Source organism: Lipotes vexillifer, unplaced genomic scaffold (assembly GCF_000442215.2).
Source record: "Lipotes vexillifer unplaced genomic scaffold, Lipotes_vexillifer_v1.1 scaffold903, whole genome shotgun sequence".
In the NCBI taxonomy this organism is placed as follows: domain Eukaryota; kingdom Metazoa; phylum Chordata; class Mammalia; order Artiodactyla; family Lipotidae; genus Lipotes; species Lipotes vexillifer.
The window spans coordinates 2,702,648-2,720,458 of NW_006791919.1; the positions used below are offsets into that span (position 1 = coordinate 2,702,648).

The following is a 17,811-nucleotide window of genomic DNA, read 5'->3' on the forward strand; positions in this document are numbered from 1 at the left end:
AGCCATGGCCGCTGAGCCTGCGCGTCCGGAGCCTGTGCTCCGCGATGGGAGAGGCCACAAGAGTGAGAGGCCCGCGTACAACAAAAAAAAAAAAAAAAAAAAAGAAAAGAAATATGACATACAAGTAATCCCTCGAGTGTATATTGTACTTTTTAGTTGGCCACATATATTCACATTCATTATTTTAGAAAGTATATTTAATCAATGAAAATATATGAGGTGAAAAGGGCTGTTTTATTTTTGGATAATGGGCTGTTTATTTTGGGGTAATGTCCTTTGACTCTGACTTCTACTGCAGATATCATAACAGTTTATGACTTTTTTTCTGCCCAGATTAAAATAACTGAATGTACTATCCTTTGAATATAAGGATGATACTACTATTTAATGTCCTTTGAGAGATTTTGCTGTGTTACATCATCCATAGTGGATCAAATTGTTAATTTTCTAATCAGTGACTTGCTTTATTGAGAAACTAGAGGTTAAGGATAAATCTAGAATGAAAAGATTTCTTATTTTAATCCTTCCTTATGGTGACCTTCCCTTTTGGGAAATTCCATAAGTAATTCTTTTTTCTAGAATTGTGATCATAGGATATTGCTTCATGATCCTCCATTTTATCCTGGAAATACAATTTATATGAGAGAACATATAGAAACAGCAACATTTATAAAGCTTACATTCTTTGATGTTGAGGTATAGGTATGATATAATTGGTTTGTAACTATAATTTAGAAGAAACAGTTTGTGAATTCACCTTTTACATTTGGATTTGTATTCTGTATCATGTGAATCTAAATTCACAGAAAGTGTATTTCCTTTGACTATTACAATAAGAGTGCATCTAAACTAATGAAGAAAATTGACCAAAATTTTTTCCCACCATCACAAATTTTATAAAATAGGAATATCGGGCTTCCCTGGTGGCGCAGTGGTTGAGAGTCTGCCTGCCAATGCAGGGGACACGGGTTCAAGCCCTGGTCTGGGAGGATCCCACATGCCGCGGAGCAACTGGGCCCATGAGCCACAACTACTGAGCCTGTGCATCTGGAGCCTGTGCTCCACAACAGGAGAGGCCGCAACAGTGAGAGGCCCACACCGCGATGAAGAGTGGCCCCTGCTCGCCGCAAGCAGAGAAAGCCCTCACACAGAAATGAAGACCCAATGCAGCCAAATAAATAAATAAATAAATAAAATAGGAATATCTATAATCTAAGTTCTTAAAATTTCAAAGTATCAAAACTATTCCAGATGCTACAAACAAACATGTCAAAATTAAGTTCATGATATAAATCAGGTAAACTACAGATAAAAAAAACAAGCAAATTCTGGAAGCATTCCATATATTTAGATCTTTCAGTATTTAGCCAGAAGGAAGGAAGAGAAAGGGAGAAACATTGAACTCTATATGGGCAAGCATGTGTGCCAAAGTTAGCTTATTGTACAGGTAAGAGGCAGGCAATTTGCTGAAATTCTCTATATATTGAGGCCTTTCTCATCTTATGTATAATTTTTAAAAATAAAAAGAAAGTGCAGGGTAATAGAAGTAATCTGTACTTTGGGGCTGTACTTAAGGAGAAATACTGTAAAGTTGTAAGCGTGGTAGGATGGCCCGGCTAGGCCTAGATACTCAGGAAATGTCTATGTTATTGAATGCAAAAAAACCCTGATCATCAACTTTGAAACCACCTGAAGCCAGTTTTAAAGCTCAAAGTTTGCTGTCTAAAGGCTTTTATCTTTTGAATGTCTACAGAAGCTTAATGTTTCCAATGATATGAATTCTTAACAGTGCTGAATAAATGACACAGGTTTGTATCATCTGAATTATTTATCCTTTTCTAGTATAAAATATGCCATTCTTCTCAGAATTCCACCAGGAAGTTGTGACTCAGAGCTATTAAGATAATTTTGAATCGAATCTGAAGATTAAAGAGGTCTCTTATTGTACAGTGGTTAAGAGCACAGGCTTTGGACTGTGGCAAACAGAAAGCCCTGAGTAGCTGCAGTAGCTGCAGTCACCACCATCATTACTGTTATGTTAAGGCGTGTTGGAGAAAATAACTGCTAATTAATGTATGTGTTCACTGCAGCCCAGGTAGACTATAGAGACAGTTGAGCAAAGTGGACAGAGAAAAACGGTGGCTCTTTAAAGAACCCACTGAAACCTAGTTAGCTTTTATATCAAATCCATTTGCTGCTGTATGTGAGAGGCAGACATACATCAAAACTTGTACCTACTGGAAACAATACTGGTTGGGCAAAGACATCACATGATTCTAAGCCACAAAGAATGTCATCTATTCCAGCTGCAAACCAAAGATACTCTGTACGTATGGAGAATGGTCAACAGTGGTGGCCACACTTTTTAGCCATACTTTTGTGCTTGATGGGAAATGATTTCAGATTTTTCTTTAGTAAAATGTTTTTAAAAGTATAAATTTCAGATTTTAGAAGACTCGTGTACCTGTAGTATTTATCATTAAATATCTTAAGGTAGTACAGTTAACATGTAGGCTACTTTGAATCAGGTCTTTTTAGCCCAGCATACCAATTTAAAAATGTTTCTTATTTTAAAATGTTTCTAACTTGATATATACACTAATTGTGCCACTTGTGTCAGTTGCTATATCTTAATAGTTTTTTTTTCTTTTTTTTTTTTTCTTCGCTGTGTGCGGGCCTCTCATTGTTGTGGCCGCGCAGGCTCCGCGGCCATGGCTCATGGGCCCAGCTGCTCCGTGGCATGTGGGATCCTCCCGAACCAGGGCACCAAGCCGTGTCCCCTGCATCAGCAGGCGGACTCTCAACCACTGCGCCACCAGGGAAGCCCCTATATCTTAATAGTTTTAAATGCAGGCATTCTATTATAGAAAATTCTACTTATTTTTTGAAACCATAATTCTGACCTGATGTTAAATTCCAGTAGACATGCTAAGGAAAATTTGTTAAGTATCAATATCAAGAACTTCCATTCAAAAAGGTTACTCAGTTATGTATATTTTACCACAATTAAAAATAAAAAATTTTAAAATATTGCTCAGGAATCCTTTTACACTAAAATGTTTTTAATTAGCCTTCTGCAGGCTCCGGATTAGCTTTCTGTACATGTTTCCCAAGTTGGCTCAAAAGCACTATTCTTGGTCTTGATACAGTTGTGATATCTGATGAAATTGCAGACGAAAAGGAAAAAATATTGTGAGAAACAGTGGTCTTTTTTGTTTTGAAGAGTCCCATGAAGTTAGTTACAGGAGGTATAAAAGTCAAAGAATCTCTTGGTTGAATTTTGGGTTTTAATTTTCTTCGGTGCTCTTGCCCTAAAAATTAGAGAGCCACAATTAAGTGTCTCTTTCTTAAGCCTAGGAACCCTAGGTACAGTCTCATTGCTTTTAGTTCTATATATTTCTGTTTTCTTCACATCACTAAAACATACTAAGAGAACAGATCAGTAGCTTCCAGACTTTGAGACCAGAGTGCAAAAATTTGTGGGGATCAATATACAGTTGCCAACTTTTTACTATGCCAAGTTGGCACTAGTGAAAGAACAAATACCAGCTACTTTAAGCATCGTTTTGTAAAAGATGGGATATTTTAATGTCAATAGAAAGTGTAAAAGGCATTATCTCAAAATGGAGGACTTTACTTGAATGAAATTAACTTTATCAGAAATTTGATTGTCCTTATTTTTTCTTATGTTACCACAAACCTGTGAAAACTATCAGACCGTTACTGGTATACATATTGTTATTCACAAACCAATATTAAAGTGAAGGAATAATGGAACTGGCTTTATTCTTTTATGTAAATTACTCTTACACTCAAGAAGCTATACAAAAACCAGATGTTTCTCTACCCATGATATTCAGAAATAATAGCCTCCCACACATACTTAGCTTCCCTTATATCTCCCTCAATAAATGAAGTTCTTTCCTCTCCTTTTCTTTTCTTTTCTTTTCTTTTTTTTTTTTTGCTGTACGCGGGCCTCTCACTGTTGTGGCCTCTCCCGCTGCTGAGCACAGGCTCCGGACGGGCAGGCTCAGCGGCCATGGCTCACGGGCCCAGCCGCTCCGCGGCATGTGGGATCCTCCCAAACCAGGGCACGAAGCCGTGTCCCCTGCATCGGCAGGCGGACTCTCAACCACTGTGCCACCAGGGAAGTCCCCTCTCCTTTTCTTTTCTTATTCTCTCTCTTTCCATTTGTGACTCCAGCAAAGTGATCTTGATTTCAGAAGGTTCTATTTTTGCTTTTGACAGTAAGGTAATATACCAAGTAAGACTGGTTTTGGTCCTACACTATGCACACATGAACAAGCACTAAGCATATACATAAAACCAGTAAGTAATTTATTTTCTCCATTACATGTCTGATAGGAATTGATGAGTAACATTATAAGATCTAGACTCTGATCTCGCAGGCCTAGGCCACTCAGCCATCATCTGCCAACTTTGTATAAAACTACATAGTATCAGTGGAAACAGTGTGGTCTCTGCCCTAAGAACTTATAAGATAGACAAGTTGTACATGAAACAGAATAATAGCAAGATCGTAATTAAAGTCATTTACATGTGGTTTCAGTAATGACTTCTATGCATGGCTTGTGGGAAAAAGCAAAGGGATTTCTGTCAAGTGATATTAGTAGGGGAGTCTTAAAAGAAATGATTAACATGGGCTTGTAAATGGGAAGATATTTTAGGTATATAGAATTTAAAAAGCATAAGTTTACAGGTAAACATGTTTTTTGGTAGTCCCTACATTTTGAATTCTTAGAAATGAACAATTATAAAGTGTCAGGGCTAGAAAGTATAAAAGAAAAATCAATTACCTTTTTTAAAGACAGGAATTATGGATGGTCCTCCATTTTTCTCCAGACTAAAAGGAAAACATTTTTATCACAAAAACTAGATATATATAAAGACTTAGTACACCCAGGTACCATGTTCAGTACCTAATGGTCTAATTTATACGTTACCTGTACTAACTATGCATGTTACCTGTAGGTGTTTTATATTCTGTCACTCGTTGACTCGCTTATCACCCAAAACATTTGGAAGAGTAAATCTGCTTGAAGTGATCAGGGAAAGCTCCATGGAAGAAGAGACACTTCAGTTAGACTCTGAAGAAAATAGGTCTTTAAATGGATGAGGTGGGGGGCAGGTATTCCAGATAGAATAGGATATGAAAAATTACAATACTATAAAACAGCATGGCAAGTTCAAAGGGCACTAAGTAGTCTGGTGTGATTGGAATTAAAGGTATCTGGAGACATGATGGGAGATAAGCTTGGAGGATAAAGATCAGGTCATTTTATATTAATAAGAGAAAATTTAAACTTTATTTTCAAAGCAATGTAATACCTATGAAATGTTTCAAGCCAAAGAATAACAAGGTATACCTAAGTTAATATGATGTGTGTGGCTTTAAAAGAAGTATTATTTTAATCATCATCCTGTACATGTAACATATAAATATGGTATTACACAATTTCCCTGGTAATAAAATGTAAGTCTTGATTAAAGTTAAAATATTAAAACTGCTTATCACAAATGTGTTCCTGGTTAATTTGATGAGGAACATTTGCTGTTGTCAACTTTAATGAGGCACAGGCCCCAATCTATTCAATAGGCCAGCTTCATGGCTATAGGGTTACATGAAACTAGCTACTCTTAGGCTCAGAGTACTTTCATGGAGGGTCAGTTAACAGTAAAATTATGGCTCTCTACATACTTCAAAATTTATACATTCAAAGACTTCTAATCTGCCGTTTTTGGGGCTGAATAGGGGTGTGGGAATAGAGAAGTGGAATATACTCCAAAACAATGTTGTGATCCCAACCAAAATCAATCTACTTTATGTTTCCAGTAGTGGAATCAAGGAATATTTTGTGGAACTTAATCTTTTAGTGCATTTCCCATAGTTTCATTTACATCAAATTCCTTTACAGGATTGTTATGAAAATTAAAGGGAATAGTGTATGTAAATGCTCTAAGGAGAGTGCATAGAATTATTATTAGTTATGGGAGTAATTGTTATTTGCTTACCAGTTCCACCTCACTTGGTAGCCATTCCTATAAGTTTACTGACCACTTGTTACTGCTTATAATCCTCAAAGTTGAGTGTTCACAACTCCAGAGGGTGCCATTCACCTTACAGTCATTGTAGATTTGTATGGTTACTACAACCATTTTCCAGGGGATGGCAGTAAAGTGTACTGAGGAAGGGGCATCTTTTTCTAATTCCCAAAAAGTTGCCATATGGGCTAGCTGTGGGAGTGACTGTAAAATAATACCTCCATTATTTAAACTAATTTTTTGAATCGGTAAATATTACTTTTAACATTGTCAATTAAAGCAACTGTAATTTAGTTTTCCCTGGCTTATTATATAAAATTAGATAATCAGTTTGGGGTTTTCAGTTTTTCAAAGAATTCAAATTAAATTGACTCTGAAGATATACTCATTTTTCTCTATACTTAAAATTGACTTATAGAACCTTGATATGCTGTTGGGTCCTATTCTCTTCTGTTATCGTAGAGTTAATATATCTTGAGTAGTTCTGTTTCCTATATGTAAATAGCACTATTTGCAGAGACTTGTAATTCAGCTACAATTACAGAAGAAGAGAAAATATGTCCATTGTAAGGAGATTCTCCTCTTCTTTTTTCAGAAACTTAAGTTCATGATAGAACTATAACACTGAGGCAAAATCATCTGAATAAATGCCTGGCAAACTTTGCCATAACTTGAACCACAGGGTCTGATTTAGCCCTGTTTCTGCCCTGGGAATTTGGCCTAGCTTCGGATCAAGTCTAAGAGTCCCATTTGATGCCAAGGTCATAGTGGCATTCCTGGTTGCCTCAGAGCTCTCAAATGTACCCCAGTCTACAAAAAAATGGCTTCCTGGATCAGACTTGGAGGCAACCAGTCTTCCAGAAACTTTTCTGAAAGGCGGATGAATAATCCTGGCCAGACAGGATCCCCAAGATCAGGTTGTATTCTTGTCTGCACTTACAATTCTGTTGCTAACTCGGAATTAAAACAGGCTTTGGCAATGGACATTTAGAATGAAGTTTATCCTTTGTTTTACAACGCGTAGATTCATAACAAGGACGGTTCCCCGTGTTTGATCTTCCTTAAACTTAAAAATTCCTCTTAGTAATTTTACTACTGCAACTTCAAATATAGAAACAATACCTTAAGGAAGGAAGTCCCACTCTTTGTTGCATTTGAAATTCCTTTAAAAATGCTGGGTTTATACTTGCATCTCTGCTGATATTCTTCGTTATACGAAGGAACTGATTAGGCTTATTCCTGCATTCCTTTAATAAGATTCGGAAAGCATTTGCATTGTAAGTTAAGTAGCCAAGAGCACTGGAGCAAGCCATGCGAACCTAAATGTAGAGGAAACAATTTCTCCTTAACCATTGAGCTTTGTTCTTAAAATATCTAACCCAGTGCTCTCATTAAATATTTCATAGGAAAGTCTCCGTAGCTATGTATAGCAAATATGTATGTCAACTGATGGCACTCTATAGATAGAAGCATAGCAGCAATATTTTTAGGGAAGGCTGTCAATTGCCATTGATTTCTAGTAGTTGTTCTCAGTCCTGACTGCATTTTTAGAATCACCAGGAGTTTAAAAAAGAAAAAGCCCACCAACTACAGACTCTCTTAGTAGAATCTGGCATTGTGTATTGTTTTTAAAGTGCCACAGGTGATTCTAATGGGCAGCCCGAGTAGGAACCTTTGAGTTTGAACTAAGACAGTAGGTCTCAGGCTTCATTGTGCATTGGAATCACCTGGATAACTATGAAAATCATGTCTGTATTCCATCCACCCCCTAGAAACTGATTTAATTACTTTGGGGTGCATTGAACTGAACATTAGGACTTTTCAAAACTGCACAGGTGATTGTAATATAGGAAACCAAGTTAGAGAGTATAGCATAAAAGTAAGTTAAAAATAAGCCGCACAGGGAGGCAACTCAATTTTCCACGGCAAAACCAAAGAAACAAGTATCAGGCCATGGGACTGCAGAAGAAGTAATTATTTCTTTGAAGGAAATACCCTCTGCATTTGACTCTGAAGTAATTAGGTTGTTCATATAATTAATAAAAGTATATTTCTGGGAAGTTCTTAGGAGAATCTGTTCATGGTGACGTAAGAAATGTCAAAGAAAGGAACATAAACCAGGCCCATGCGCGGTATCAGAAGGTTCACATAGTGGTCTTTACACTGGCATCTGACTGCTGTATATGCCCAAAAATCTTCCACACCTTGAACAGTGGTTCTGGACCAGCAGCCTCAGCTTCTGGGAACTTGTTAAAAATGCAAATTCTAGGGCCTACACCAGATGTATTAGATCAGAAACTTTGTGAATGGAGCCCAGCAGTCTATGGTTGAACAAGTCCTCCAGGTGGTTCTGTTGTACCCTAAAGTTGGAGAAATACTGCCTTAGACCCTGTGGGAAGAGCAAAGGAAACACTACTATGTGTAGTAGTCTTTTAGAGGCAAAACACTACTGTGGCCAGCCTGGTCTTCAGGTACCCTCACTCTAACCCTGTTTGGCAGGTAAGGAAAATTTTCCAATGGATTCCACTTTCATTCACTACAAATAATCATAGAAATGACAATGATTTTAATTATAAAATATATAATATTTTATAAATAATTATAAATTTCTGTATTATCCATGTACTTATTTGTAGACTGAATCTTAAAGACTGAAGTTAAAATGAATGTGCACATTTTGTGGAAACCAGAATTGTGAATGGCAAATGTAGTACTAGAAAAATAACCAAATTTTGAGTTAGTAATATGAATTATTATATGAGACTCAACCTGTGGAGAAATTAGCCTGCAGAAGTGAGAGGCAAATTATATTTTAGAATATTCTATTTTCAAATTTATTATTATTATTTTTATTTTTTTTTTTTTTTACCTCTTCTTGCCTTGAGTACAAATGATAGCAGAGCCGTTGGATTGTCCCTAATGTGGTAAATGCTTCTGGAATACCAGCTCTAGAATGAGCCAGGGTAGCTATTAAATTCCCTATAAATTAAACAACAAGAAAAAAAATGCCTGTGTTATTTAATTGGTATAAACTGATATACTGTGCTTTCATTCATTTGCATATATTAAAGTATTAAAAAGGGTTTGAGGGACTTCCCCGGCGGTCCAGTGGTTAAGACTTCACCTTCCAATGCACGGGGTGCAGGTTAGATCCCTGGTCGGGGAGCTAAGATCCCACATGCCTTGCGGCCAAAAAACCAAAACATAAAACAGAAGCAATACTGTAACAAATTCAATAAAGACTTTAAAAATAGTCCACATCAAAAAAATCTTTAAAAAGGTTTAAGTCTCAAGACATCTCTATTAATGAAGACCTGCTGAGAAAAAGCATGTGTGTTAAATGTAGAATAAACTTTCCCCAAAATTATGGTTTGGTTTTCTGTCACAAACAGTAAAAGTTAAATAGGTTTATTTAAGAGTGGGGAATTTTGAAAAATCAGAGGTTTTCTTCCTCTTGGCTTCAGAATATATTTTGTTTTGAGCTTTTATGGTTTGTTTGTTTTAATGACTATGAACATAATGTTTGAACTACTGTAAGAAAATTTCATGTCCTTTTTGCAATTCAGATGGCTTTGAGTTCAGGGCTTAAGGGTACTTTAAAACCAAGTAATGTATTACTTATTGAAGTTTATGATCATTGAAATTCTTGCCATAAAAAGAAATGTTTTGAGATTGAATAAACTGATCTAGTAATTAAATAAATGTGCAGCTACGAACTTAAGATTGTTTCATTTGAATTAGTGTTTTATTTTTAGAGCTTCCATGTGATATTCTTTCACAGTATTGTTGCTGTGTTGGAATAGGTGTAACACAAATTTTAAGATATAAATGTATTTTTACATTTGTGGGTGGATACTTTATTGAGGTATTAACTGAGTTTTTGTTCTCCTTGTATTTTTTTCCAGCCTCCATTATAAGCCAGGAAGCCCTTTGTATTTATTGCTTCAGGATGAGGAGGGCTGGGTTGTATGGCCTAGAGCAAAAATTGTCTAAAGATAACCTTTCTTTCAGGCTTATATTTTCAAAAGCCTGAGTTTATAGAAGGCATTATGCTAGGGGCAAGGGACAGAGGAGTCTTTAAAGATAGGGAGTAAGAAATGGGGAACCAATGGGGAAGGGCAGAGAATCTAAGACTAAAACAGAGATAGCAGGAGCTTTGAGTGAAGAATGGCTAAGTGGTGTACATAGGAAAACTGGACACTTGGCAACAGAAATCTCAGTCTCTGCAAAATTTTATGCTTTTGGAACATCTGGAAACCATATCAACTTGGACTTGAGCATGTCATTTATTTTACACTATACCTGAGGCATGAATATCTGGCTTTGCTTGAGATACCCCAGACATGCATATGGCTCTGGAGATGCATATGACTCCAGTGATGGAGTGCAGAGAAAGCCCAATAATTTTTGAGATTGTTTCTACCAGCCTGGGAAAATTAATATTTGAAAGCTAGAATAATATGGCATTTCTTGCACAGAAGAGTTTGTGGAGTAAAATTGAAACCCACTACAGTTGTTTTTCAGAGTCATAGAATTACTATGACATTAAATTAAGAATGTTATTTAGATAAAAATATATTTAATAACTTCTTTTAAACATGTATTTTTCCTAGATAGTTTTCATCAGAAAGTTTTTGTTTGCTTGAATTTACCTTCCATGCCAAGTAAATACACTCCATAAAAATGTAATTTTACGGCAGCAAGTGGAGATTCCTTCACTGTGTTCAGTAATCCATTTCAGTTAAAAAAACAAATACTTTATTTTTTGGTAGTTGTCACTCCATATGGCTGTCGTTTTGATACTGTTTTATGTTGTACTGAGCATGATAGATCAAGAGAACTAATGTATTGATCATCTGGAGAGTTAGGTCTAGATAGACATAGTCACACAATTAGCACTAACTATGTCAAGAACTCTTTTGGACCATTTTGCTTTGCTATATTGCATAGCAACATAGAGAACTCTTAAGTATTAGACAAATATGCACAATTAGTCAAAAGGAAACCAGACAGAGGTTATCAGTATAAATCTGCCAGTATTATTATAAATCAGTGTACAAATTTTGTTGTTGGTAGCTCATAGTTGAATTCTCATCTTACGTTCTGGAAAAAGTAATTAGAGGTTCAAAAAAGTAATTAGGAAATCAGAAAGGTTCTATTTGGGGTGCACAGTAGACTTTCATGGTTCCATGTAGCCTTAACTCTGGAGTTCCATGTAGACTTATATGAGTTCATTCTTCAAACTGTGTGACAGAATATCAGGCTTATTATTTTATTATTGCTCAGATTACCAAAAAAATTTTTTGTAAATAGTTTTAGGTGGATATGATTAGCTTCTAGTTATTTCTTACCTGTCAAGACAATAGTAGTGGAATGAACTGAATACAGACTATCAACTAAAATAGTAACACCTCTTGCAGTCAAAGTAATGGGGTCCACATCTATAATGACTTTAGCTAATATAATAATCTAAAAACAAAAAAGAGGCATAGAATCATTAAACATTTTCTACTCAGCTTCTGTAATTAACCTTTTATTTCTGAGGGGATACTTCTCGGAAAAGTAAGAGGGGTAATTTGGTATGATTCAATGAGAAGCGAGCTGTGTGGGGAGGACCTAGAGTACATATCCCTATCTGATCACTGCAGTGACCATCGTAGGCCATATTATTATTTCTACAATGTTTGCAACTTTTGCATTGTTGAAGTATGGGTTCATAGAAAATACTTCTAAAGGTCATAGGATAGAAAAAGAAGAATAAGACCAAGAAGAATCCAGATACATAAGGTTGTCTACATGGTTGAAGAATTAGGTGATCAGCTAAAGATTTGCAGTTAGAAAACTTGTCTTGGACACTACCATGTTTCTCTACCTATTTCCTTGTAAAATAGGGTTGATGAAAATAATACTATATTTCTATCAATCTGATAGGGTTGTTATAAGCATCGGATGAGATATAAAGACAAAAGTGCCTTGTGACTTGTAAAATTCTATACAAATGAAGAAATCCTCATAGATAATCGAGTTTTTATGAAGTGAGGAAGGGACTGGTGTCAAAAATACTGTGAATTTTACAAAAGCTGTAAACGTTTTTCCAGATCCAAAGTTTTTTCTAATTTTTCAGTTTTCACTAAAAAGACATACTGATTTGAAGTTTTAACCTTCAATTTTATACCTGAAAAGCTGCCATTGCCTTCTCAGTTTCAAATGTTGATTCAAGAAAAGGTTCAAAAGTTGATATGGTCATTATTCCACTTTCCAATATTAAGTATTGTTGAAAGCGACTATTGAAGGCAAAAAGGGTTAACGCATAGCCTGCTCTTAAACAAATATCCTAGAAATAGGAGAAACATGCATTATCTTTAACTTACTTCATTTGTCATGTTACTCAAGGGTAATAGGTTTTGAATTCTTGCATATTAAGATACATTTCATTTGTATCTCTGGGAGTAAAATATGACATTATTGGGGAAAACAGATAATAGAGTTACCCCAGAATGTTACTGAAAAGATAAAACAGAGAATTAGGTTGTGGTATCAGGGAGAAGAAAAGAGAAAAATTTTAATTTTTAAATGGAATGTTAGATTACTGATTATGCAAATGAATACCTAAATGGTAATAGGAAACTCCACAATTTCATTAACCTTCAATTTTTGTTTCAACATATTTTTCTTTCAATATTTTGAAATAGAGCTGATAAATCAAAACTTCTCTTCTATAGCATGATATATATTGAATTTTATGCATTGTGAGATATCTGTCATTTCTTAAAATAAGTACAAATTTTACAAAAATTCTACTGTACTATATTCTAAGGGAGAATAAAAGAAAAATGATCTCCTTTTAAAAATTGCATTTTAACATTCTGGGAGTGGGCAAACAGAGCAAAAGGCAATTCTCCCTTTGGCAGTCCACTTGCCAAAGATTAAAAATTATGGTCCATCTTCTAGAAAGACCCAAAAGATACAATCTTATCACTAAATCTTATTTATAATATTTTATTTGAACATAGTAGTACAGAGAGAGAGAACCATAATCTTAGTGAGTTTTCTTCTGCTGCTCTTAATCATATAAAAATGCTATAGGTACATACTGAAATATTTACAGATAAAATTATATGATGCCTGAGATTTGCTTCAAAAGTAATATAGGGGAAATGAGGGAATATATAAATAAGATTGGCCATGAGTTGATAACTGCTAAAGAATCCTAAAGGTGCTACCAGAAAACTACTAGAGCTACTCAATGAATTTGGTAAAGTAGCAGGATACGAAATTAATGCACAGAAATGTCTTGCATTCCTATACACTAATGATGAAAAATCTGAAAGAGAAATTAAGTAAACACTCCCATTTACCATTGCAACAAAAAGAATAAAATACCTAGGAATAAACCTACCTAGGGAGACAAAAGACCTGTATGCAGAAAACTGTAAGACACTGATGAAAGAAATTAAAGATGATACCAACAGATGGAGAGATATTCCATGTTCTTGGAGTGGAAGAATCAGTATTGTGAAAATGACTATAGTACCCAAAGCAATCTACAGATTCATTGCAATCCCTATCAAATTACCAATGGCATTTTTTACCATTGGTAGAACTAGAACAAAACATCTTAAAATTTGTATGGAGACACAAAAGACCCCCGAACAGCCAAAGCAGTCTTGAGGGAAAAAAGCATAACGGGAGGAATCAGACTCCCTGACTTCAGACTATACTACAGAGCTACAGTAATCAAGACAATATGGTACTGGAACAAAAACAGAAACATAGATCAATGGAACAAGATAGAAAGCCCAGAAATAAACCCACACACCTTTGGCCAACTAATCTATGACAAAGGAGGCAAGGATATACAGTGGAGAAAAGACAGTCTCTTCAATAAGTGGTGCTGGGAAAACTGGAAAGCTACATGTAAAAGAATGAAATTAGAACACTCCCTAACACCATACACAAAAATAAACTCAAAATGGATTAGAGACCTAAATGTAAGACCGGACACTATAAAACTCTTAGAGGAAAACTTAGGAAGAACACTCTTTGACATAAATCACAGCAACATCTTTTTTGATTCACAAAAGGACAGCCAGAACACTCTGTACTATTTTTGCAAATTTATGGAAAGTCTAAAATTATTTCAAAATTTAAAATTTGGTTGCTTTAGGGACTTCCCTTGTGGTGCAGTGTTTAGGAGTCCACCTGCCAATGCAGGGAACACGGGTTCAAGCCCTGGTCCGGGAAGATCCCACATGTTGCAGAGCAACTAAGCCCATGTGCCACAACTGCTGAGCCTGCGCTCTAGAGCCCACATGCCACAACTTCTGAGGCCCACATGCCCAGAGCCCGTGCTTTGCAACAAAGAGAAACCACCGTAATGAGAGGCCCCCCCAAAGAGTGTCCCCCGCTCACTGCAACTAGAGAAAGCCTGCGCACAGCAACGAAGAACCAATGCAGACATACATACATACATACATACATACATTTGGTTGCTTTAAAGTTATTTCCCCATAACAGATTGCTGAATAAAAGGCTATTCCTTTATTACAAATAGTTTGAGAACCACCACTCTAGAATACTGGGTAAGAAGTGGATGACTGAGTTTTGAAAGGTCATAAAATTAGGTTAAAGTTTGATGCATCCAAAAACATTTGTTTTTTGGCTCTTCACCAAGCATTAAAATTGCTACATTTCAGAATGGGAGAAAATATTTGCAGGTGAAGCAACTGACAAAGGATTAATCTGCAAAATATACAAGCAGCTCATGCAGCTCAATATCAAAATAACAAACAACCCAATCCAAAACGGGGCAGAAGACCTAAATAGACATTTCTCCAAAGAAGACATACACATTGCCAACAAACACATGAAAGGATGCTCAACATCACTAATCATTAGAGAAAAGCAAATCAAAACTACAATGAGGTATCACCTCACACAGGTCAGAATGGCCATCATCAAAAAATCTATAAACAACAAATGCTGGAGAGGGTGTGGAGAAAAGGGAACCCTCTTGCACTCTTGGTGGGAATGTAAACTGATACAGCCACTATGGAGAACAGTATTGAGGTTCCTTTAAAAACTAAAAATAGAACTACCATATGACCCAGCAATCCTACTACTGGGCATATACCCTGAGAAAACCATAATTCAAAAAGAGTCATGTACCAAAATGTTCACTGCAGCTCTATTTATAATAGCCAGGACACGGAAGCAACCTAAGAGTCCATCAACAGATGAACGGATAAAGAAGATGTGGCACATATATACAATGGAATATTACTCAGCCATAAAAAGAAACGAAATTGAGTTATTTGTAGTGAGGTGGATGGACCTAGAGTCTGTTATACAGAGTGAAGTATGTCAGAAAGAGAAAAACAAATACCGTATGCTAACACATATATATGGAATCTAAAGGAAAAAAAAAAGTGGTTCTGATGAACGTAGGGGCAGGATAGGAATAAAGATGCAGTCGTAGAGAATGGACTTGAAGACATGGGGAGGGGGAAGGGTAAGCTGGGACAAAGTGAGAGAGTAGCATTGACATATATACACTACCAAATGTAAAATAGATAGCTAATGGGAAGCAGCTGCATAGCACAGGGAGCTCAGCTCGGTGCTTTGCGATCACCTAGAGGGGTGGGATAGGGAGGGTGGGAGGGAGACACAAGAGGGAGGGGATATGGGGATATATGTACATATAGTTGATTCACTTTGTTATACAGCAGAAACTAACACAACATTGTAAATCAATTATACTCCAATAAAGATATTTAAAAAAATGAGACTCTGCACATTAAAAAAAATTGTTATATTTCAAGATGTACATATAGTGATTCACTTTGTTATACAGCAGAAACTAACACAACATTGTAAATCAATTATACTCCAATAAAGATATTTAAAAAAATGAGACTCTGCACATTAAAAAAAATTGTTATATTTCAAGATGAAATATGACAACTACGAAAAATATGGAACAATATTATTCCATCATGACAAACAACCCACCAAAGAGATTTTACATTTCTTAAATAATACATTTGAATATTGCCATGAAAAAAACGATGCAATTTTGAGGATGTAGTCTAAAAATCATTTTCTTCTAAATGAGCTCTAATATTTTGTATAGTTATTACCTTATCTTGTGAGTGAAGAAGATAAAGGACATCAGCATAATTAAATCCTTCATTTTCTTGTAATTCATTCTGTAACTGATCATTCCTTAGGACAATGCATGCCAAGGAAAATGCCACTTCAACCTAAAAATGTGATTTTCAAAAATTATTTTTCACTCGTGGTTTATCAAATGATATATTTCATTATACAAATATTTATATAGGATATACCAATTCAAAGATACCATAAAATCCGTTAATTCCATCTCTCTGACTAGTATTTAGAGAGTGGCATTTTCAACTTCTGGAGAAATGTCCCTTGTAATTTTTAACAGCTGAGAAAATATCCTTCTGTGTGCTGCACAATCACAAAGCTTCATTTGAGGGCATAGCGGGAGGCAACAAGGGCCTGCAGGACATGTGAAGAAGTTTCTCTTAAGTGCATAGTTGCATTCCTTCTACATCTAAAAAAAGGTTTTTTAAATTTCCTAGCATGAATTATAAAGCTGTTCTGAACTGCTTGTTAGCTACTGACCATTGAGTTAATTGAAGCAAAACACTGGCAGGTAGACCTGAGGAAGTTTTCCTCTTCTAGCTCTGGAGTCATTTAAGGAGGTTGCTAATGAACCTTGTTAATTATTGGGCTCAGTAGACAAATTTTTAAAGTGCTACACCATGCATTTCTATGAAAAGTGTGAATTTGAAAAGCATGATTATTATTGCAAAATTACTATAGAATCTTACTTGAGGAAAAGTATTAAAATGTATTTATGTTTTGTTTTAACAAGTTTAAGAACTCAGTGAAAATGTATACTGAAATACAGATAGATGCAGTTGAAGTAAACTGGCCATGAATATGCACATTTTAAAATAAAAATGTATTTTTATGTGGCATTTTCCTTCATCTTGTGAAATTTATTTGTACTTTAAAAGTCGTCGCAGTTTTTACATATAATTCAAGCTAAAAAACTGCTAGCATATGCCTCTTTTTTTTGTTTCCCTAATCAACTCCTGTAATGAAATAATCTCTTTCACAGCAGGAAAAGCCAGATAACTTATGACATCTTTTCTGATAATAAACACATTCCTTAAAAGAAACAGCACTATGTTTACTTATATATTTTACTCCTATATTATTTTTATTTTCTCATTTCCAGCAAAACGCATACCAAATTTTGAAGAGAAAATATATTTCTTGTCCTTATAATTTCTGTCTGGCCAAGTATAGACGTCCTGAATTTCTAAAACCTTGGTAAAGGATTTGAATAGATGTGAATGTCGTTTTATTAAAGGCATTTTACTAGAAGTAAATGGAAGAGTGAATGACTCCTCAACATCAAAGTAATACCTAGCAGTGTCCACCCTTGAAATAACTATTGCTGCCAGAAAACACAGACTGCTTTGTAGACGGCAGGGCTGTATTGATGGTGTGGCACTGACAGGTTTCACTTATATTTGAGAAATTTTGCTACATAAATCACACATCCTCATTATCCCCACCCAGTTTTAGCAACCATTATCTGAGGAAGTAGGGAAGAAATTCTATGAATAATCAAATATCTGAGGAATAAAACTTCTTTGATGAGTAAGGACATGAGACTTTCTTATTATACTTGAAGAAACCATATTT

General features: G+C 35.5%; 1 protein-coding gene across 1 annotated transcript in view; it reads right to left on the reverse strand.

Annotated features, from left to right (window-relative positions):
• Nucleotides 1-3,066: 3,066 nt before the first annotated feature.
• Nucleotides 3,067-17,811, reverse strand: part of ANKAR (ankyrin and armadillo repeat containing) — a 73,751-nt gene continuing 59,006 nt past the window's right edge. The window contains exons 16-22 of the mRNA XM_007464978.1: nucleotides 16,203-16,325; nucleotides 12,239-12,397; nucleotides 11,415-11,532; nucleotides 8,933-9,042; nucleotides 7,186-7,382; nucleotides 4,818-4,864; nucleotides 3,067-3,311 (exon numbers count right to left, since the gene is read on the reverse strand). Of these exons, the coding sequence (XP_007465040.1) occupies nucleotides 3,067-3,311; nucleotides 4,818-4,864; nucleotides 7,186-7,382; nucleotides 8,933-9,042; nucleotides 11,415-11,532; nucleotides 12,239-12,397; nucleotides 16,203-16,325 (999 nt within the window). The remainder of the gene's footprint in view (nucleotides 3,312-4,817; nucleotides 4,865-7,185; nucleotides 7,383-8,932; nucleotides 9,043-11,414; nucleotides 11,533-12,238; nucleotides 12,398-16,202; nucleotides 16,326-17,811) is intronic.